The 17,886-nt window shown below is 34.2% G+C and overlaps 4 protein-coding genes across 4 annotated transcripts in view; 3 read left to right on the top strand and 1 right to left on the bottom strand.

The window, feature by feature from the left end:
• Nucleotides 1-1,400: 1,400 nt before the first annotated feature.
• On the top strand, nucleotides 1,401-6,594 carry LOC110422775 (U3 small nucleolar ribonucleoprotein). The gene is made up of 13 exons (XM_021436790.2): nucleotides 1,401-2,179; nucleotides 2,263-2,318; nucleotides 3,090-3,201; nucleotides 3,352-3,462; nucleotides 3,563-3,700; nucleotides 4,391-4,459; nucleotides 4,561-4,602; nucleotides 4,820-4,888; nucleotides 5,030-5,101; nucleotides 5,231-5,284; nucleotides 5,398-5,539; nucleotides 6,089-6,151; nucleotides 6,239-6,594. The coding sequence occupies exons 1-13, from the start codon at nucleotides 1,472-1,474 to the stop codon at nucleotides 6,253-6,255; spliced, it is 1,653 nt and encodes a 550-aa protein (XP_021292465.1). The 5' UTR covers nucleotides 1,401-1,471; the 3' UTR covers nucleotides 6,256-6,594.
• Nucleotides 6,595-6,685: 91 nt separating this feature from the next.
• Nucleotides 6,686-9,316, bottom strand: LOC110422776 (Mitochondrial import inner membrane translocase subunit Tim17/Tim22/Tim23 family protein). The gene is made up of 5 exons (XM_021436792.2): nucleotides 9,036-9,316; nucleotides 8,463-8,567; nucleotides 7,936-8,191; nucleotides 7,656-7,733; nucleotides 6,686-7,285 (listed from the first exon to the last, which is right to left on the bottom strand). Exons 1-5 carry the CDS (start codon nucleotides 9,063-9,065, stop codon nucleotides 7,152-7,154), a joined length of 603 nt encoding a protein of 200 aa, XP_021292467.1. The 5' UTR covers nucleotides 9,066-9,316; the 3' UTR covers nucleotides 6,686-7,151.
• Nucleotides 9,317-11,442: 2,126 nt separating this feature from the next.
• On the top strand, nucleotides 11,443-13,567 carry LOC110422698 (wall-associated receptor kinase galacturonan-binding protein). The gene is made up of 3 exons (XM_021436714.2): nucleotides 11,443-12,443; nucleotides 12,995-13,045; nucleotides 13,303-13,567. Exons 1-3 carry the CDS (start codon nucleotides 11,621-11,623, stop codon nucleotides 13,326-13,328), a joined length of 900 nt encoding a protein of 299 aa, XP_021292389.1. The 5' UTR covers nucleotides 11,443-11,620; the 3' UTR covers nucleotides 13,329-13,567.
• Nucleotides 13,568-14,321: 754 nt separating this feature from the next.
• The window catches only part of LOC110422433 (tryptophan biosynthesis 1), a 5,318-nt gene continuing 1,753 nt past the window's right edge, over nucleotides 14,322-17,886 (top strand). The window contains exons 1-5 of the mRNA XM_021436329.1: nucleotides 14,322-14,920; nucleotides 15,018-15,161; nucleotides 15,430-15,591; nucleotides 15,717-15,800; nucleotides 16,781-16,969. Coding sequence (XP_021292004.1) covers nucleotides 14,681-14,920; nucleotides 15,018-15,161; nucleotides 15,430-15,591; nucleotides 15,717-15,800; nucleotides 16,781-16,969 — 819 coding nt within the window. The 5' untranslated portion in view covers nucleotides 14,322-14,680. The remainder of the gene's footprint in view (nucleotides 14,921-15,017; nucleotides 15,162-15,429; nucleotides 15,592-15,716; nucleotides 15,801-16,780; nucleotides 16,970-17,886) is intronic.

The following is a 17,886-nucleotide window of genomic DNA, read 5'->3' as shown; positions in this document are numbered from 1 at the left end:
ACTTTTTTATTTAAAGGAACATGTTAATTACAACTTCATCCAACATAATTTTTAAATTTCAAAAAATAAAATATTTCTAACTTTCATGATACATTATGAATGATAAAAATTGAAACACTAAATCTCTTGAGAAATTATAAATAAAAAGATATATATATTTATTTATATTCTTAATATAATACAATAATAATAACTTATTTAATATATTAGTCAAAATTGAACAATTTTGAATTTGGATAATGTTTGAAACAGGGTGGAATGGGACAGTTTAGAGTTGTAAATTTCTAAAACGCAAGGATGTGGAATAAAAAAAATATAGGATTTGAAGTGGTTTTGTCAAAGTTTGGTGGATGTCTAGGTAATTACTTCATTGGAACATGTGGTTATCAAAAAATAAATAATCTTTTTATTTCATACCTTAGATGGTGAAATTAAGTTATAATATTCAAAACTTAAGTCATTATCATAAAATGAAAATAAAGTTTGACTTGAATTTATTTTATTAAGGACTATTATTCTTTTTTTAAAACATTCCCTACATTTTTTTTATGAAGTATTATACATTAACTTGATAAGTATGCAATGCACACACTTATAAATCTTTCAAAATTTTTTTATTTATTTGTTGTAGAAGTAAGATATTATATCTATTTTTTTGCAACCCTTTATATGACATTACAATTTTAATCAACTCAAATAATAAAAATTGACTAATTAATTTTTGACATAATATTTAAAAAAGTTCCTAAATTGTTCATAAAAATTAATTCAAAACTTTATATTTTTATTATATTCAATCAATTTTTTATATTTTTATTTTAAACTAAATAAATTTTTATATTTTTATTTTAAATTAAATAAATTTTTATAATTAATTATTAATTTAATCAAAATATTATTTATTTTTCTATATTATTGGATATTGACGTGATATATTAATATATTATAATTAATTATAATGTGATATATTGATATTTTATAATTAATAATAAATTAATATATTAATTTGATATAATAAAATAATTATATACCATTTGTTATTTTTCATATCAACTTATATTAATACTATATGAATATAAAATAATAAATAATATTTTAATTAATAATAATTAGTTAATTATTATTTGATCAAAAAATAACAATATATGAACTTAATTGAATATAATAAAAAATAAAAATTTATTTAATTTTTTTAATAATTTAAAACTTTATTGGAACATTATAATTTAGTTTTATTATTTAGGTATTCGTTACTAATCTTTGAAATTAAAACTTTCAAGCCTTGAAAAGAGAAATAAATCTCTTAACAAAATAATCAGCCAATAGAAGAGCGACACATCATCATCACAGAAATTAATCAGTAGGAGCTGACTTTTCGATTATAGCCATCAAACCTAAAACCCTAAACCCCAGAACTCCAAGGGAAAGCCTCAAAGCAGAACGAAGCTAACAGCGGAACTCATTTCCGGCAATGGCGACGTCAATCGAAGCAGCCGTGGCATCGTTGCGTGAAATCAAGTCAAAGGAGCCACCGGTGTGGCTCGTGCCAAAACAGGAGCTCTCGCAAGCGGTTCGAGCTGCGTCGAAGCATCTGTTCTCGAGCCTGAAACCGCACAGCCCGAAGTCTCCGTTTGATCAGCTGCTGATCGAAGGGTTCGACGCAGAGCAGATATGGCAGCAGATTGACCTCCAATCGCAGCCGCTTCTATCCACCCTCCGGCGCGAGGTCAAGAAGTTCGAGAAGAATCCGGAGGAGATTTCCAAGCTCAAGGAAGCTATAGAAGGAGGAAAGAACAAGAAGGTTGTAGAAGAAAAGGGAACTGATGACATTGACGATAATGATGATGATTTGGATATGGATGACGATGATGATTATGATAATGAGGAGGAGGAGGAGAAGAAGGAGAGAGCAAGGGAAGAGGAGAGCGAGAGCGAAGGAGAGGAAATGGAATTGGAGGGAGAGGAAAAAGGAGGGATAGAGGATAAGTTTTTGAAAATTAAGGAATTGCAAGAGTATTTAGAGGAGGATGAAGCTAAAGAATTTGGCTTGAAGAAGAACAAGAAAACAAAGACGGAAACTAAAAAGAAGGAAGAAGACACGGAAGAAGAAGAGGAAGAAGGTGAAGAAGAAGAAGAAGATGATGATGATACTGATGAGGCAGAGGAGGAGGAAGATGAGGTAAGAACTTCTTTTGTTCTTTTTCATTTGGTTATCTTTGAGAATTTTGTTTATCAGAGTTTAATTCAATTCATATTTTGCAGCTTGGACTCTTTGACGGGGATGACGAGGACGATGAAGACGACTTGGAAAATGCCAGGTTCTAAATTTGCACATTGTGTATATAATTTTGTTAACTTTATTTTGTTTCTTTCTGTTTTTCCTTATTGCTGAAGTGAATGTTTATTATATTTAAGATGTGAATCTAGTTATTTCATAATCTTGCTACTAATGGGATTCAATTACTGGTAATGCTGTCATTTGTTGCGTGACGGTTGGCAAACTTGGCATTACAGTATCAACTAATGGCTGCCAATGACGTTTCACTTTCTGTGTGCTGCATGATTGTTACCGAAATTAGAAAAAACAATATTTGATGCCACCATAAGGATGTTGTTATTACTTCTATGCATGGTGTTGGCATTGCACCACGAACATCTGTTCTTAGACATCACTAATATTTTGTCAGTTCTGCTGTCGTATTCGTCGATGTCACTTCTTACCATCCCTTAGGTTGCTGATGCATGTGTATTGTTTTAATTTATGCACCTCATTCTTTTAAGATCACTCTAAAAGATGTATCAATCATACTTCTGCATCAGCCCGTTGCACACAGGAAATTTCCTCTCTCCATTTGGATTTTTCTTAGTAAAATGACTAACAGAGACCATCACCTCTCTTTTACCCTGCTGGGATATGATGCGTGGCCTTAATGCTGTTTGGGTGCTTTACATTTTCTCAAGCCTTATTTCTTGAAGTTATTGTATGCAAATAATTTTGCACCACATATGATTGGCACTACCTTCCTTCTAGATTTTATTGATCGGTTGACCTTTCTCCTAAACCTTACTTTTTCCCTTATTATTTTCAGATATGAAGATTTTTTTGGCGCAAAAAAGAACAAAGGTTCAAAGGAGAAAGCCAAATCCAGAGACAGGTTCGAAGAAGATTCAGAATCAGATGACGAACAAGATTTTGATAAGGTCCTGGAAAATCAGGCTTTATATTCTCTTGATGTATTACAGATATATAATGGAACTTTACACACATTACTTTTAATATATAACTTCAGTGAAAGATACTGCAGCTGTTGATTTTAATAGACTAAATTCCAACTTTTATTTTTTTTGCAGAGAAAGGATGGTCTTTCTACACATGAAAAAGAACTCAAGGAACTTCAATCTAAAATAGAGCAGATGGAGAAAGCAAACTTGGATCCAAAAGTTTGGACAATGCGTGGAGAGGTAACTTTTGTCAATATTTGTATAAACTTTCTGAATATTATCTACTACATGTGTTTATGGACATGAATAAGATTCCATATGCTAAGATTTATAATAACAGGTAACTGCTGCTCAAAGGCAAAAGAATAGCGCATTAGAAGTTGATTTAGATTTTGAGCACAATGTGAGGCCTGCCCCTGTAATCACAGAGGAGGTTACTGCATCACTTGAAGATTTAATTAAGACTAGGATCAGTGAGGTAAATTTCTTCCCTAACAGTTACAATTTGGAATTTGTTCTTTAGTAAATTAATAAACTTTATTCCATATGTTTATTTCAAAATGTTATATCATGAATTATGAAATTTCTGTACTTTCCTCTAAAATCTGCTTTATGATATCACCACATATCTTTCCATTTTACATATCTCTTAAACCCCATTAGTTTTGTTGAGTGCTTGAAGAGTTCTACATATAACTCAATTGTAGATGGCTGGGTATGTAATAATTTTATGTGGCTTAAGATTTTTGTTATATTTTTAGATGTATGCATTACTTTCCTGAAATTTTGTGCCTGTTGATTCATGTCATCTGATACATCTGAAATTCTAGATGATTTTGTTTCAAGTTAATATATAATTTCAGTCTAAATTAGTGATTGTTTAACTTGGATTTGTTAATATATATATATATATATACTTTTAATATATATATATACATACTCTTAAGAATGAATAATTAGGTTTCTTGGCATTTATTAGGTCTATGTTTTCTTTAGTATTTCTTATTTTTCACTATGTACGTGTTGAGATATTCTTATGCGTTTTTAAGTGCTTCTTTGATCACTGTGGTTTTGATAGATCAATAAATTGTAAATTCTCATTATGTGCCACATTCCCAGTGGAGGATTGCTAAGTGTTAGCTGACATTAACGAAATGATTTTATTTAGGGGCTGTTTGATGATGTTCAAAAAGCTCCCAGTTTATCATCTAAAGCACCAAGAGAGATCAAAGAGCTGGTATGTTGTAATTCATCATCAATAGTCCTTTAAAGGTTTTGTGACTCTTTATTTAATGATGGAAATTAATTATTTCAAGCTGCATTTTGGTGGTATTGCAGGATGATAATAAGAGCAAGAAGGGTCTTGCTGAAGTTTATGAGGTATGAATGCCATGTGATTATCATATGTCGTGGCACATTATTAGTTTAAAACATCGTCTAACAATCACCCTTCTGCGCTTTTGTGTATTTCTCATTCATATACTGGCTTCTATATTTGCTCACGAATCATAAGTAATTGTGACTTAAAATATTTTTCTCTTTTTCTTCTTTTTAACTGCAAAAACTGAAAATAGAAAAAATGTATAATCTTTTGCAGGAAGAATTTGTCCAGAAGACAGATCCAGCCGCTGCCCCATTATCCTTCTCAGATGAACTAAAGAAAGAGGTAGATATCATATGGTTTTACTTGTGTCCTTCGATACACTAGTTCCACGGCATTCCAGTCAAGAGTTCACCTTTTGCATTAGCTTTTATGTTTGATATTCTGACATCTAAGGTGATATGTTCCTGTATTTTCTTTTACCAGGCCAGTATGCTGTTCAAGAAACTTTGCTTGAAGTTGGATGCCCTTTCTCATTTTCACTTTACTCCAAAGCCTGTATGCTTCTCTTTTAGTTTCTTGATTTCTGAATACAGTCATTACAAATCAGCTTGTGGAGTGTTTAGTATTTATCCGTAATGTCTTTTTTTTTTTGAAGAGTTGTCCATAATGTCTTGATTTGTTTAGGTTGTTGAGGACATGTCTATTCAAACAAATGTCCCTGCTCTTGCCATGGAAGAGGTAAAAAGAGTTCCCAATTTTCTTTTAAAGAATTTTGATCTTGTTTTAGTTTAACAATTTACTCACGTGTGTGTATGTGTATACATGCTTATTTATTATTTTTCCTTGGTTAGATTGCACCTATGGCCGTCTCAGATGCAGCTATGCTGGCTCCTGAGGAAGTTTTTGCTGGTAAAGGTGACATTAAAGAAGAAGCAGAACTCACAAAGGCAGAGAGGAAGAGGAGGAGGGCTAACAAGAAAAGGAAGTTTAAAGGTAAGCAAATTAAAATTTCTCAGCATCATAAGAGGGAAATATAATACAAATAGTCTTGCTCTCATTGTAAGAAATTTAGAAACTTTAGAATCTCATCCTTTGTATACCGAAACCTGCTGAGACAAAGTTCATGTAAGCTTGTATTGAAATAATGTTGGAAAAGAAGCCTTTCCTGTTAATGGTTTAACGCACAACCTCTCACGGGCAATATGTTTCTCCTAGTACTGGTGCTGTTACCTAAAACCTCAATGATGGCATTTACTTGGGTTCCGTTTAGTTTGATGCTTTTGCCTTTTACTCTTTGTTTTGGGTTTTCTATTCATTTTTTTATTTTTTCCATTCATTTTTTGCAAAAAAAAAAAGAAAAGCGAAAGCATCAGCCGATCAGAGTCTTAGTTTTGGTAATTGAATGATTATCCCGTCAAAAGAATACAGTGTATTAATGTTGGTGGTGGACTTCTTATCCCTTTCAGTTTAGCTCATCAAGTTTTTTCTTTATGCTTCACCTTTTGATTCATTTCAATCATCAACTTTGGCCACTGATTACAGCTGAAGCAGCTAATCGGTTGGCTAAAAAGCCACGAGAGACCACACAAGTCAATAGCAATGAAGGTGACTATCTATCTGCTATTCTTCTTTGTACATCATAACTCCAGGAACTAATCAGTTCCTTTCTCAAACTCTTCATACTATTTGCAGGCAAGGAAAACGAGTGACTTACTCTCCTTTAGTGTGGGGGACAACAAGATGTATTTAAAAGAAGAAGACAAGGCAGGCTTGGGTTCATCTCTACCTCAGTGTTACTCTTTTCACCATATAGGTCTTTTATGAGCAAGAGAAACAAATACAAAGAGCTAGGGGGGAAGTCAATGTGAAGAAGCTAACCTGGATTTTACTCTAAGCATAGATAAGGATACAAGTTTTGGTAGATATATCAGTGAGTTAATTTTTGATGTTATCACAAACGGATAATAGCATTCCTGCCAAATCAAGTCATTAATTGCATGTAATTTTTTTAAAAAATTCAGCTCATATAATATTCTTTTTGCCAGTCTTATTTATTTAGCATTGGAATTGAACCTGTGTATAATGTTAAAGCAACAATGAGGAAGAAAAGAGATCAGCTGTGCATCGAGATATTCAGAGTGTTCTGATGCCTCAATGGCCAAAGCCTACATTTTATTCAAAATAAATTACATGAATTAGCAGTTTTAACTCGTAATTTTTTCATAGAAAATCTTACAGGTAAAATAGAAGGTTGAATGTGTAAGAACTTAGAAACTGATACCATATCCCAAAAGGGAAAAAACCAACAGTGAAGAAAGAAGGATCTTGGTCCCTAACAAGGACCACTTGAAGAAAAGGGCAGTAGGTACTAGGTACATATCAAGCATAAATCCAGCTTCAAGCAAAGCCACAATGCATTCTCCTCAGCCCTCTATCCATGCAAACCTTGAGATGTTTGCCCCAATAAACAAAAGCTAGGGCCGGTAAAGGAAGTAAGAAGTAGAAACATGCCAAAAGGTTTACATCCAGTTCCAAGCCACTGTTGTCCTGGAGTCTTCTCCACCCATGAAAAACATGAAGGTTTGCTCATCAGAATATTTGGTTTCTATTTATTCAAGTTTTCTTCAAGCCTGTCAATGGCAGCCCCAAGACCACTCTTTGCTTCTCCCCTTTGTCCTGAATCTTTAGCACCCATATTCCCTTCATTTGCTTTCTCTACAAGCTTCAATTGGATCCAACCTGTCGGAAAACGCAATTTTTATGTTATATGTTCAGCCCTATAAATCAACTCCTCTGTCTTCTAGAGTTCTAAAAGTAACATTGGCTTCTATTCCCATTCACTTTTAAAAGCTTTAACGGTAACATTGTCTAGAGAGCATGGTGTAAAATACTTCATGATTAAATGATGAGGCAGAAAATCTGCAAAGACTATTGTACTAAGACTGATTTTGCCACCCCTCCTTATCACAATGACTTATTATAATGAGTCACAAGGTTTTGAATCAAGCAACCCACAAAAAGCAGTTATATAAAGAGCACATTGGAGACAACCAATCAATGATAATTCAGGAAATTATGAGTGCGCAATTATAAGGTGCGAATCAATTACCAAGAGGGAAACATAAAGCTGCTCCCAGAACTGAACCCAGCACGACATTCCTTGCACGCCATTGAAGAGACCCAGGCACTGCATAGATCAACAAATAAAGAAAAGGAAGAAGTTAAATGCAGAAGAGACTGATATGTTATCCTTCTATCCTTCTTCTCTATTCAAGGTTCCAATTTCAACTATGAAAGAAGTTGATCATTGACATTACTAGCAATGCTAGAACCCTTGGGAAATTGATTGCAAATTCCAAAAGCCAGTTTCAAAAGGTATGAATTATTACTAATTAGACCAAAGGCTGCAGCAGTGGCTGAACCAGCTCCAGCAACATTGAAGACATCATGGACACCCCGTTTCTCAGCTAACAAATTTTGCATACCACAGAATGCAGCAGTGAACATTCCAAGACGAACTCCACCAACTATTGAGCCACGTGTGACTCGGATAAACCTTTTTTCCATTGCATCTCGCATCAACCGATATTGTTCCCGTTTATCTGGAGTGCTGCCAAGCTTCAACATTACTTCTGCATCTTTGCTCTGCCAAAGAACTTGCAAGTTTCAATTAAAAATACCATTGAATGAAACAACCACATAAGTTAACTATTAATATGGACATAATTGATACGCGATCAACATTAACAAAACAACGTTGAAGAAAGAAGGGCAGGCAATCACATGATTGCAATCAAAGGCAAACAATTGCAGGACTGTAATGGCCGCCATCAGTTACAAATAATATCACATTCAAACATTCTTGCAACTCCCTATGAACTAAAATTGAAGGTTTTTATAGAAACAGAAAACTTACAACTGAAGCAGCCGCTTCCTTGCTACCTCCATATAACATGCCTGCAAACACTCCAATGACTGTCGCAGTGCCCCAGTTCACAGTTCCAGCTAATCTTTGTGTTTTCTGATACAGAATAACTTAGCACTTTTAGCTATGCAATAGGCTAATAGCTTCAATATAAGATTGATCATATATCAAACAAATTCAGGCTAATTAATTCATCAAATCAACTTCAACCCATGACTCTAAATAATAACAAAATCTCCCATAAAATATATTTTTACAAAAAGGGTATCATCAAAATCAAGTTTTAGAAACCTGAATCAAGCAAAGACAGCATACAATTGCAGAATGAATAGTTGCAAGTATAGAATTACAAGCACTTCATAGAAATGGGAAAACTTTTTTCTCTTGTACTGACAGCAGTCTGTTCTTTGAAATTTTATGAAATTAACTTGACTGGATCAAAGTTTTTCAGTTATAAATAAAGATTATATTATGTTTACACTATGAAAGGAAAAAAAGATATGAATTTTTTCTTCTTTTAGCAAGTTCAAAGAAATTGAAGTGAAAGAAAGAAAACAGACTTACATTTGAGGTGGTTTCTTCAGGAGCTTCCATTGATCAATTTATGGTGTTGCAAAATAAAAAGGAAAAAAAAAAGAGAGAGAAAAATGGATGTGATTAAACGTTCTTGTTTTGCTTTTCAGCCCTCGATTTCTCGGGAACCAAACAGCGGGAATCAGGTGAGAAGCTCGCAATGGTTTCTGTATTAGCGGCCGCGACGGACTGAGGTGGCACGGTGCATGTGAAAATTCCCGAAAGAAAGTTTCCCTTCTCTATCACGTGAGAAGCACGTGATGTCCAATAGAGTAATTTTCTTGTTTGACAGAAGAAACTTTTACATTCTAATCATTCCTAGGAAACAAACTCTCAAAGCATCTGCTAATAACAGATTGTTATACTCCAAAGGTGAGTGGTGATAAAATGCATATGAATCATTTTGAGAGAAGTCCAGATTAACCATGTCAAGGCTGCACTTCCCATTGGCATAACTGAAGGTTCTGCATGACATTAATCAAGTCTGAATTGGAATAGGAATGTGATAGAAGAGATGTTACAGCTTAAACGGTCAACATGCTATCGATTTGAAGATCAATCCTCCTATAACCTAAGTCCCATGCAAGGCTCAGTCCCATAGCTCGACTCTATGTGCCATTTATAGCTTCTTGCAATGAATGTTAATATGCAGCATCAGTATTTAATGCAATCCAGTCCATATGGGGAGGTGACCAACCAATAAAACTTTCTACCCATGACTTACCCAAGGGACTTCCAATTAAACTCCGAACCAAAGGAGAGTGATAAGAAAATGGCTTTAGACCATCAATTCACAAGACACAAGCGGCTTTCTAGTGAGATTTCTTTCCCATAAACAATAAAACAATTGCGCCACTTCCAAAGGAATCGACGGGTTACTCCAAAGATAATTGACCAAGGAATATCTTTGAACAGATCCTTTTCTCTACTGAGATTAAGAGACAGCCCTGCACGTTGATGTAGATGGAGCAAAAATATTGTCATGTTGCTCTCGAGGGACAATTCTTGTCCAAGTTACAATAGCAAAGGGGCAATCCCTTAACACATGTAGAATCGATTCCTCTGTAGAGTGACATCGAGAGCAAAAAGAGTCATTAGTCAAACGTCTGTGCACTCTTTCCTTATTTGTTAACAAATGATCATGTAGGTAGTGGATCAAACCTGTACGAATGTGTTCGGGTCCTTGCCATTTCCAAGCCAAATTCCACTGTCCAAACCCATTCTCCATAACTTGATTCGCTTCTCCACATAATACTTCAAATGCTGAGGCAGTGATGAATTTCTTAGGAGAGGAGAAAGCTCACTAGGGTTTGTTCCAGTCATTTTGTTCCAATAGAGTAACCTTAAAAAAAGAACTAAAATGAAAAAAATAATAAAAATAATAAAAGTAATTCGATTCAGATATTAAAAATCAATATCAAAATTAAATAAAGATAAATTTCATCTACACACCTCGTGATCTCAACTTTTTTTACATGATATTTTGTGATTTTTTTTTTCAATGAGTACTCATGGATATCTTTTTTTTCTCTATTAGTATTTAGTGAATAAGTTTTGTTCTTATAAAGGTATTAATTTTGTTCTATAAAATTATAAAAATAATCATTAATGTGAATAAATAGATTAATTTTTGAATTTAAAGTATTTTAATAATTTTATTGAAAATTCACAATCTAATTCTTGTAGAACAAAAGATATTAAAGAAAATAACCCACTTGTGTTAATCGAAAAGAGAAAGAATCATAGGATGTCATATGAAAAGTTGAAATTACAAAAATTAGACAGAATTTAATCATTAAATAAATAATTAAAAATTTTATAAAAATAAAAGTATTTTGACAATTTTTAACAAATTAAGAATATCCTTCAATTTGTTTACACTGACATAAACTCTGGCAATAAATGTATAAGTATATATATATATATATATATTTGGTAATTTGGGTGTTTTAGTTTTTCTTTCTGGCAGTTTGTTTACACTGACATAAACTCTTTCTAATCCTCTTCTCAAGTGTTAAAAGTCTGATCAGCAATGATCTTGTCATTCTAGTTACTTGATAATTTCCTGTAGAAATTTTCAAAAGGAAAAAACAAATACAGAAGGTAAACAAGAAATGATTAACAAATAAAAGGATTTGGAGCCTTTGGCTAGCCATCTGGTAATTGGCATCCATCTGACAACCTCTTTTCCATTGTTATCTTTAATTTGAATTGCTTTCCACTTGCACTGTTATAGTCGCAGACAAGCAAAATATTTCTAGATTATAAAGCAAACCCATCAACCATTATTTTATGTAGATTTTCATCTGTCAACCCACAAAGCAAACTAAAGCTAGCAGCACATCAAAAAGCCAGCAGAATCATTTAGAAAAACCTTAATCATTCCTCATAAAAGTGAAAGAAGAACATATAAAAGTATAAGCAATGCATGTGAATAAAGTTCTCCTAGCATCATTTTCTCACAGAAACCCAACAATCATTCCTCTACCGCGCAAGCAAAGTATCATTTTCTCTTTTTTTTTATTCATTTGCAACACAAATTGCCAGTCTAAACTCTCAGTTTTTCACTCACAGCCATGACTTCACTCTTCCTGATCACTTCTTCTTTCAGTTTTCTGGCTTTGATCTTAGCTAGACCAAGTTTTGCCGCCATCCGAGCTAACTCATGCCGATCATATTGTGGGAATCTCACCATAGATTACCCTTTTGCTCTTGACTATGGCTGCGGTCACCCAGGTTTCAGAGACCTTTTGTTCTGCATGAACGATGTTCTGATGTTTCACATCAGTTCAGGATCATACAGGGTCCTAGACATAGACTATGCTTACCAAGCGCTCACGTTACATGACCCCCACATGTCAACTTGTGACACCATAGTGCTAGGCAGCAGAGGCAATGGCTTCGCCGTCGAGCAATGGCGGGAGCCGTACTTCAATCCGACGCCTGATAACGTGTTCATGCTTATAGGTTGCTCAGCTCAATCACCACTCTTCCAGGGTTTCCCTGGAAAGCACCTGCCTTGCAGGAATGTATCCGGGATGGGATGCGAAGAGTACTATGATTGCCCGGCATGGAGCCTGGTGGGTCACAAAAAGGTAGGGTCAGTTTTTGGGTCAGGCCCACCAGAGTGTTGTGCTGTGGCATTTGAGGCCATCAAGGCTATAAATCTGAGCAAGCTTGAGTGTGAAGGGTATAGCAGTGCTTATAGCCTTGCTCCATTGAGAGTTACTGGGGCTGGTGGGTGGTCATATGGGATCCGAGTCAAGTATTCGGTTCAAGGAAATGATGAGTTTTGTAAGGCTTGTGAGGCCACCGGTGGAGCATGTGGGTTTGGAAGTGATGGGGTTACGCAGTTGTGCATGTGCGGCAGCTTCAATTCCACCACCAATTGTGATTCAGGTGAGAAAATTGATTGACACCAAATTGTTTCCCGGTTCCATCAATTTATGTTACTCCGATCTGGCCATGTGTTAGATATGAATTTACGTTCAAATTTATGTCTTTTTATACATTTAAAAGGTTGGATACGTGTTAAATGCGGATATATATTTACAAACCATTAATAATTAGAGTAACATAATACTTTTGTTCATAAATGATGACAAGTAGTTCTTTTCATGTTGAGATGATAAATGTGATATATTTTCCTAGTGGTGTTACTGTCATGAACGTAATTATAATAGTTAACATTCAATCAAAGATTTGATTCAATAATAGATATATGTATCCGTTTATTTAAAAATTGAATTCGAAATTTTTATATCCGATTAAATAAATTGACATACTGAATTTAAGTTATTGCACCTAAAATTGTCACCGCCATCCTTTAGCCTCCATGGAAATCAAGCTAGGCTTTCCCTTCCCAAGGAAGAAGAAACTAACATTGTTTGTTTTAGTTATTTTTACCTTGTTTTGAATGTTTCAATAATCAAAGTCTGTTCTCTGTGCAGAAGGCTCAGCATCAAGTAAAAGGACATGGTCATTGGTGGTTGCATTGGCAGGTACCTCTCTGGCTCTCACTCTTCAACCAAACTGAAACAGAGTTCAGTTTTAATTGAAACAACCATTTATATAATTAATTTATCTTTAAAAGATATATTCGATGATTAGAATCCTTAATTAGGTGGTGTAAGATTTACGAATAAGAAAAAACTACTTTTTTATTATATAATTCAAAATCACACACATATGTGTCTATGTATATAATAAATTCAACTATTTACGTGTATGTATACCTAATTATCTGATTTATTTGCAGGATTTTTTGTATGTATGTCGATGTGAATGATGGGAAGCGCCCCTTTGAGAACATAGATTCAACATTGCTTATCAATATGATGTAAATGCTGTTGTTACATTGGCACAATGTTGCTTGCACCATACCTTTAAGAACATGCTATACTTTTTGATTTCTGGTTGAGAGAAGAGAGATAGATGTTAGGGTTCATCAGAATTGTTCTGGGTTTGTCTTCCATATCACTGAATTCTCTTTGAACGATGTGGTTAATTTTGAACATTAGTCACAGATTTTGTTTTTCTTTAGTTAAAGGAGTTTACCTTACGAATGCTTTGCCTGGGAAAAGAAAGCTATCCTTCAAATTTTAATAATCAATCTCAAGTAGTTAAATCTTAATTATCTTTTAAACGTAATTGATAGACAAATTTCAAAAGCATTGAACACTAATCGAATAGCAAGTTATCAAATGATCAAGATATATGTATATATAAATAATTGATTTCAAAATAGATACATGTATCTTATATTTTTAAAAAATCCAATTCAAAATTATCGAACTATCAAATCAAGTAGAGTTTTTTTCTATATCTGGTGTTTTTGTATATGAGCTAAGACGTAAATACCAGTAGTAAAAATTAACAACCAAAGTCAACAAATTAGAAAATAAAAATACCAAACGCATTTAAATATTTGATTTAATGATTTAATGACAGATGCATGTATCCTCATTCACATTAATTAATCTCAAATGGGTTTTCTTTCAATAATTTTTTCATCACTTAGATTCAACTTGTTAAAATTAATCTAAGCTTGATAATTCTAATATAGTAACTGTGTTTCAAATATGGGTAGGATAATTAGTTCTTTTAGATTAATATCGAGTATTTGATTCATTGGATGAAATATGATCAATAGAGCTGTAAATGGTATGGAACATAAATCCTGTCGAATCACCTTCCAATTTCCATATTTAGAAACAGGATTATGGTGTATATGATATATGATCAATAGAGCCTGTAAATGGTATGGAACATAAATCCTGGCGATTCACCTTCCAATTTCCATATTTAGAAACAGAATTATGGTGTAAACTCACAGTACCTTTCAAAGCTCCTATAAAATCAACCCCCTCAATCTTATTTTCACCCATGTTTTTTCATTCTGCCTTCTCCAATCTCAGTCTCCACATTCCTATTATTTCATACATTTGGGGATACAGTCCACAAGTTCACATCCTCGTTGGCTATTTCAGTGTTTTCTCAAACGAAACAAAACAAAGGGCAGGAGAAATAAAAGTGAAGGGCAAAAACCCATATTAAATCCCGGGATTGGCGGATTTTTCTTGTTTTACTAACTTAAAAGGCGTTCCGGGTTTGACTTGAATCTGGGTTGCAGAGCAATGGCAAGAACACTGTTTCTGCAGCAGTCTTTTCCTGTTTCTTTCTCTGCATTTACTCAACGCCGCCCTTCAATCAAAATCCTCGATCCTCGGAATCGTTTCCTTGCATCAAGACTTGACCGCTTCTCATATCAGAGTAATGTCAAAGTTCTTTCTGACCCTGCTCCTGGCTCTGCTTCTGTTTCCGCTCTGCCCGGTGAACGTGAAAAGCTGAGCTTATCAATAGGTTCAATTAATGAGGTAAGAGGAAAAAATTTTGAATTTTGTTTTGGGGGTGTTAAGACGTATGAATATTAGCATTTTCCTAATCTGGGTTGTTTTTATTTTTTGCTTTTAGTTGATTGAATCTTTGATAAATCGAGTGGATTTAACGGAGTCCGAGGCAGAGGCGTCCCTAGATTTTTTGTTAGCTGAAGCTAATGAGGCTCTGATTAGTGCTTTTCTTGTTTTGTTGAGAGCCAAAGGCGAGACCTTTGAAGAAGTAAGTGTCTTTTTTTTGTCCTATTGTTGATTGCAAAGAAGAGATTTTTCCTGACAAGTTGTGTGATTGTAAGTGTCTTATTTTTGACCTATTGTTGATTGCAAAGAAGAGATTTTTCCTGACAAGTTGTGTGATTGTTTGGCATATTTATTGGCCTAATAGAAAGCAATAAGTACTCTGATCTTTATGCAAATGGGTGTTTTTTTTTCCATTTGAATGGGGCCAGAATCAGAGTAAAGACTACTTCTTTTTTTTTATTATTATTTAGGTTGTTGGTTTGGCGAGGGCAATGATAAAGTATGCTTGGAAGTTAGAAGGGTTGAATGATGTGGTTGACATTGTTGGAACGGGTGGTGATGGTGCAAACACTGTGAATATATCAACTGGTGCTTCAATATTGGCTGCAGCTTGTGGTGCAAAAGTTGCCAAGGTGACTGACAATACCTTAAAGTTATCCCAAGTTACTTTTTTATTTTTCCTTTATGGATGCAAAATTTCTTGTCTGATGTATTGGTATCATTTGCTATAATTACTGTTTGGTTGTCTCTGTTGCAGCAAGGGAACCGATCAAGTTCTTCTGCCTGTGGAAGTGCTGATGTATTGGAAGCTCTAGGGGTAGTTATTGATTTGGACCCAGAGGTTGGTATATTTTGAACCATGTCATTTATAGTTGCATTGATGATATTGTGATGCCACAATTAGTCTTCCATGTGGGGCTGGGTCGAATGGCAATTTTTATAGCATGTGAAACATTGCCACATTCTTCAACCCAGTAGCTCTTCTGCTAATTTTATGATCATGGGAAGTAATACATTTTTCTCCCATTCTTTTGTCATTAGTGTAATGTAAATGATATTTTTTCAGTGATGAGTCAGGTCAATGCATGGGAAGTGTTGTAACAATTGCCAGTACTTAATAGATGGATAATGCCGTTAGTTCTAATATAGAACTCTTATATGATGCTCAATATCTCACCATGTTAATTACACCTAAATGTTTCTCTTTTTTCGTCTTTTCAAAGTTTAATAGAACAACCAGCTATATTCAATATAATTGCTAACACTGCCCCATTTATCCATCATGTTGGTTCTACCTAATCACATGTTGCTCCTGTTAGGCTTTCAGTTTGAATGATATTTGTACTTTTATGAAATGGAAACATGTTTCCATAGAGTAAAGGTTTTCTATCTTTGGGTCCAATATGTGGCCTGTTGTTGAGAATTTATGGAGATTCATCCTCCCTATGTCCTGTAATTTCATATTCAGCATCAGAACGTACGGACTGAAGCTTTCACCTAAAGAAGGTCAACTATTATTGCTACCAAGACTTTGCGTGGCTTTCAACAGTTTACATCATGACATTTTATTCATGCATTTTTTATCACATCATATATAACTTATCCTGATATACTATAAATGCTGCTATTTTGTGTGGTTTTCTCATGACATGTCTCTGCAACTATATTTAAGTGGCAAATATATAGAAGCCCTTAGTTGCTGGCCCACTCAATTAAATGAATGTAAAATGTGTACCAAATATAATATTTATAACTTTATACAGATCTTATTGTGTTATTGATTCAATACTTTTTGTTTTCTTTCTTTCTTTTTTCTTGAAGGGAGTAACAAGCTGTGTGAATAAAGCAGGAATTGGTTTCATGATGTCACCAAAGTACCACCCAGCAATGAAGATTGTTAGCCCTGTTAGAAAGAAGCTAAAAATTAAAACTGTGTTCAATATATTGGGCCCTATGTTGAACCCGGCAAGAGTGCCTTACGCAGTTGTTGGTGTTTACAACGAAGATCTAGTAAGTGCCCTTAGTGCCTTGTAGCATTAGCATTAGTAAAAGTATTACTCTGTCTCCAACCTCAAGCCTAAAATCTGATCACAAAGAAAAGGAGGATTTCTAAAAGGTTGTGTGTTTTTATATACCAAAATAATAAGTTTTTTTATTCCTTATTGAATTATTATTCCTGATGATTTCATTGATTATGTCTTTGGCTGTGTCCATTATGATTTCAAGTCTCCCACCTTTAGAGTGATGTTATAAAGCTGCATTTTGGGCCTAGTTGCATCTGACCAAACTATGAACCCAATACCATTGCAGACCTACAAATTCTTGCACACGACATTCTGTAAGACAGAATTACTTGCTTACCTTTCCAGACCGCAATTTAGGAATTGAGTCAGTAAACCCTAAAGCATCTGGGAATAGAGTTCATTTTAGGTTCTTGGAATTCAAGTCATGCAAACCCCAAGAATTATACCTTGATTTTGCAATTAGCATCATGTAATGTTGTTTGTTTGTCTGATTATGTACTCATCTATATATACATATACATATATATATACACATATATGTATATATAAATACATACATGTGTGTGTGTGTGTGTGATTTTAGTGGTTCACTGCTTCTGTCCTAGGAGTTTCAATGCTCACTGATGATGAAGGGTAATGAGGAATGAGGGTTCCAAAATGTATTTATGTTTGGATCTTCAATGGAACCGTGAGTACATATAGAAATCTTGTAATTTCAACCCTAACTCTGGTGTACTAGATATTATGATGAAGATTATGTCCATAAACCCTCCAGAAAATATGTAGCAGTAATTATCAATATCAAAAAGAAAATTATAAGATGTGCATAGAGTGATGGGCTTGCATACTTAACACCTTAGTGGTGCAACAGTCTTGAAGATTCCAACTCAAACTATGATGCAG

Source organism: Theobroma umbraticum, unplaced genomic scaffold (assembly GCF_002168275.2).
Source record: "Theobroma umbraticum cultivar Fairchild unplaced genomic scaffold, ASM216827v3 scaffold_146.0, whole genome shotgun sequence".
NCBI lineage: Eukaryota > Viridiplantae > Streptophyta > Magnoliopsida > Malvales > Malvaceae > Theobroma > Theobroma umbraticum.
Note: the sequence above shows the minus strand (reverse complement) of the source record. Positions and strands in the feature narration are given on the sequence as shown.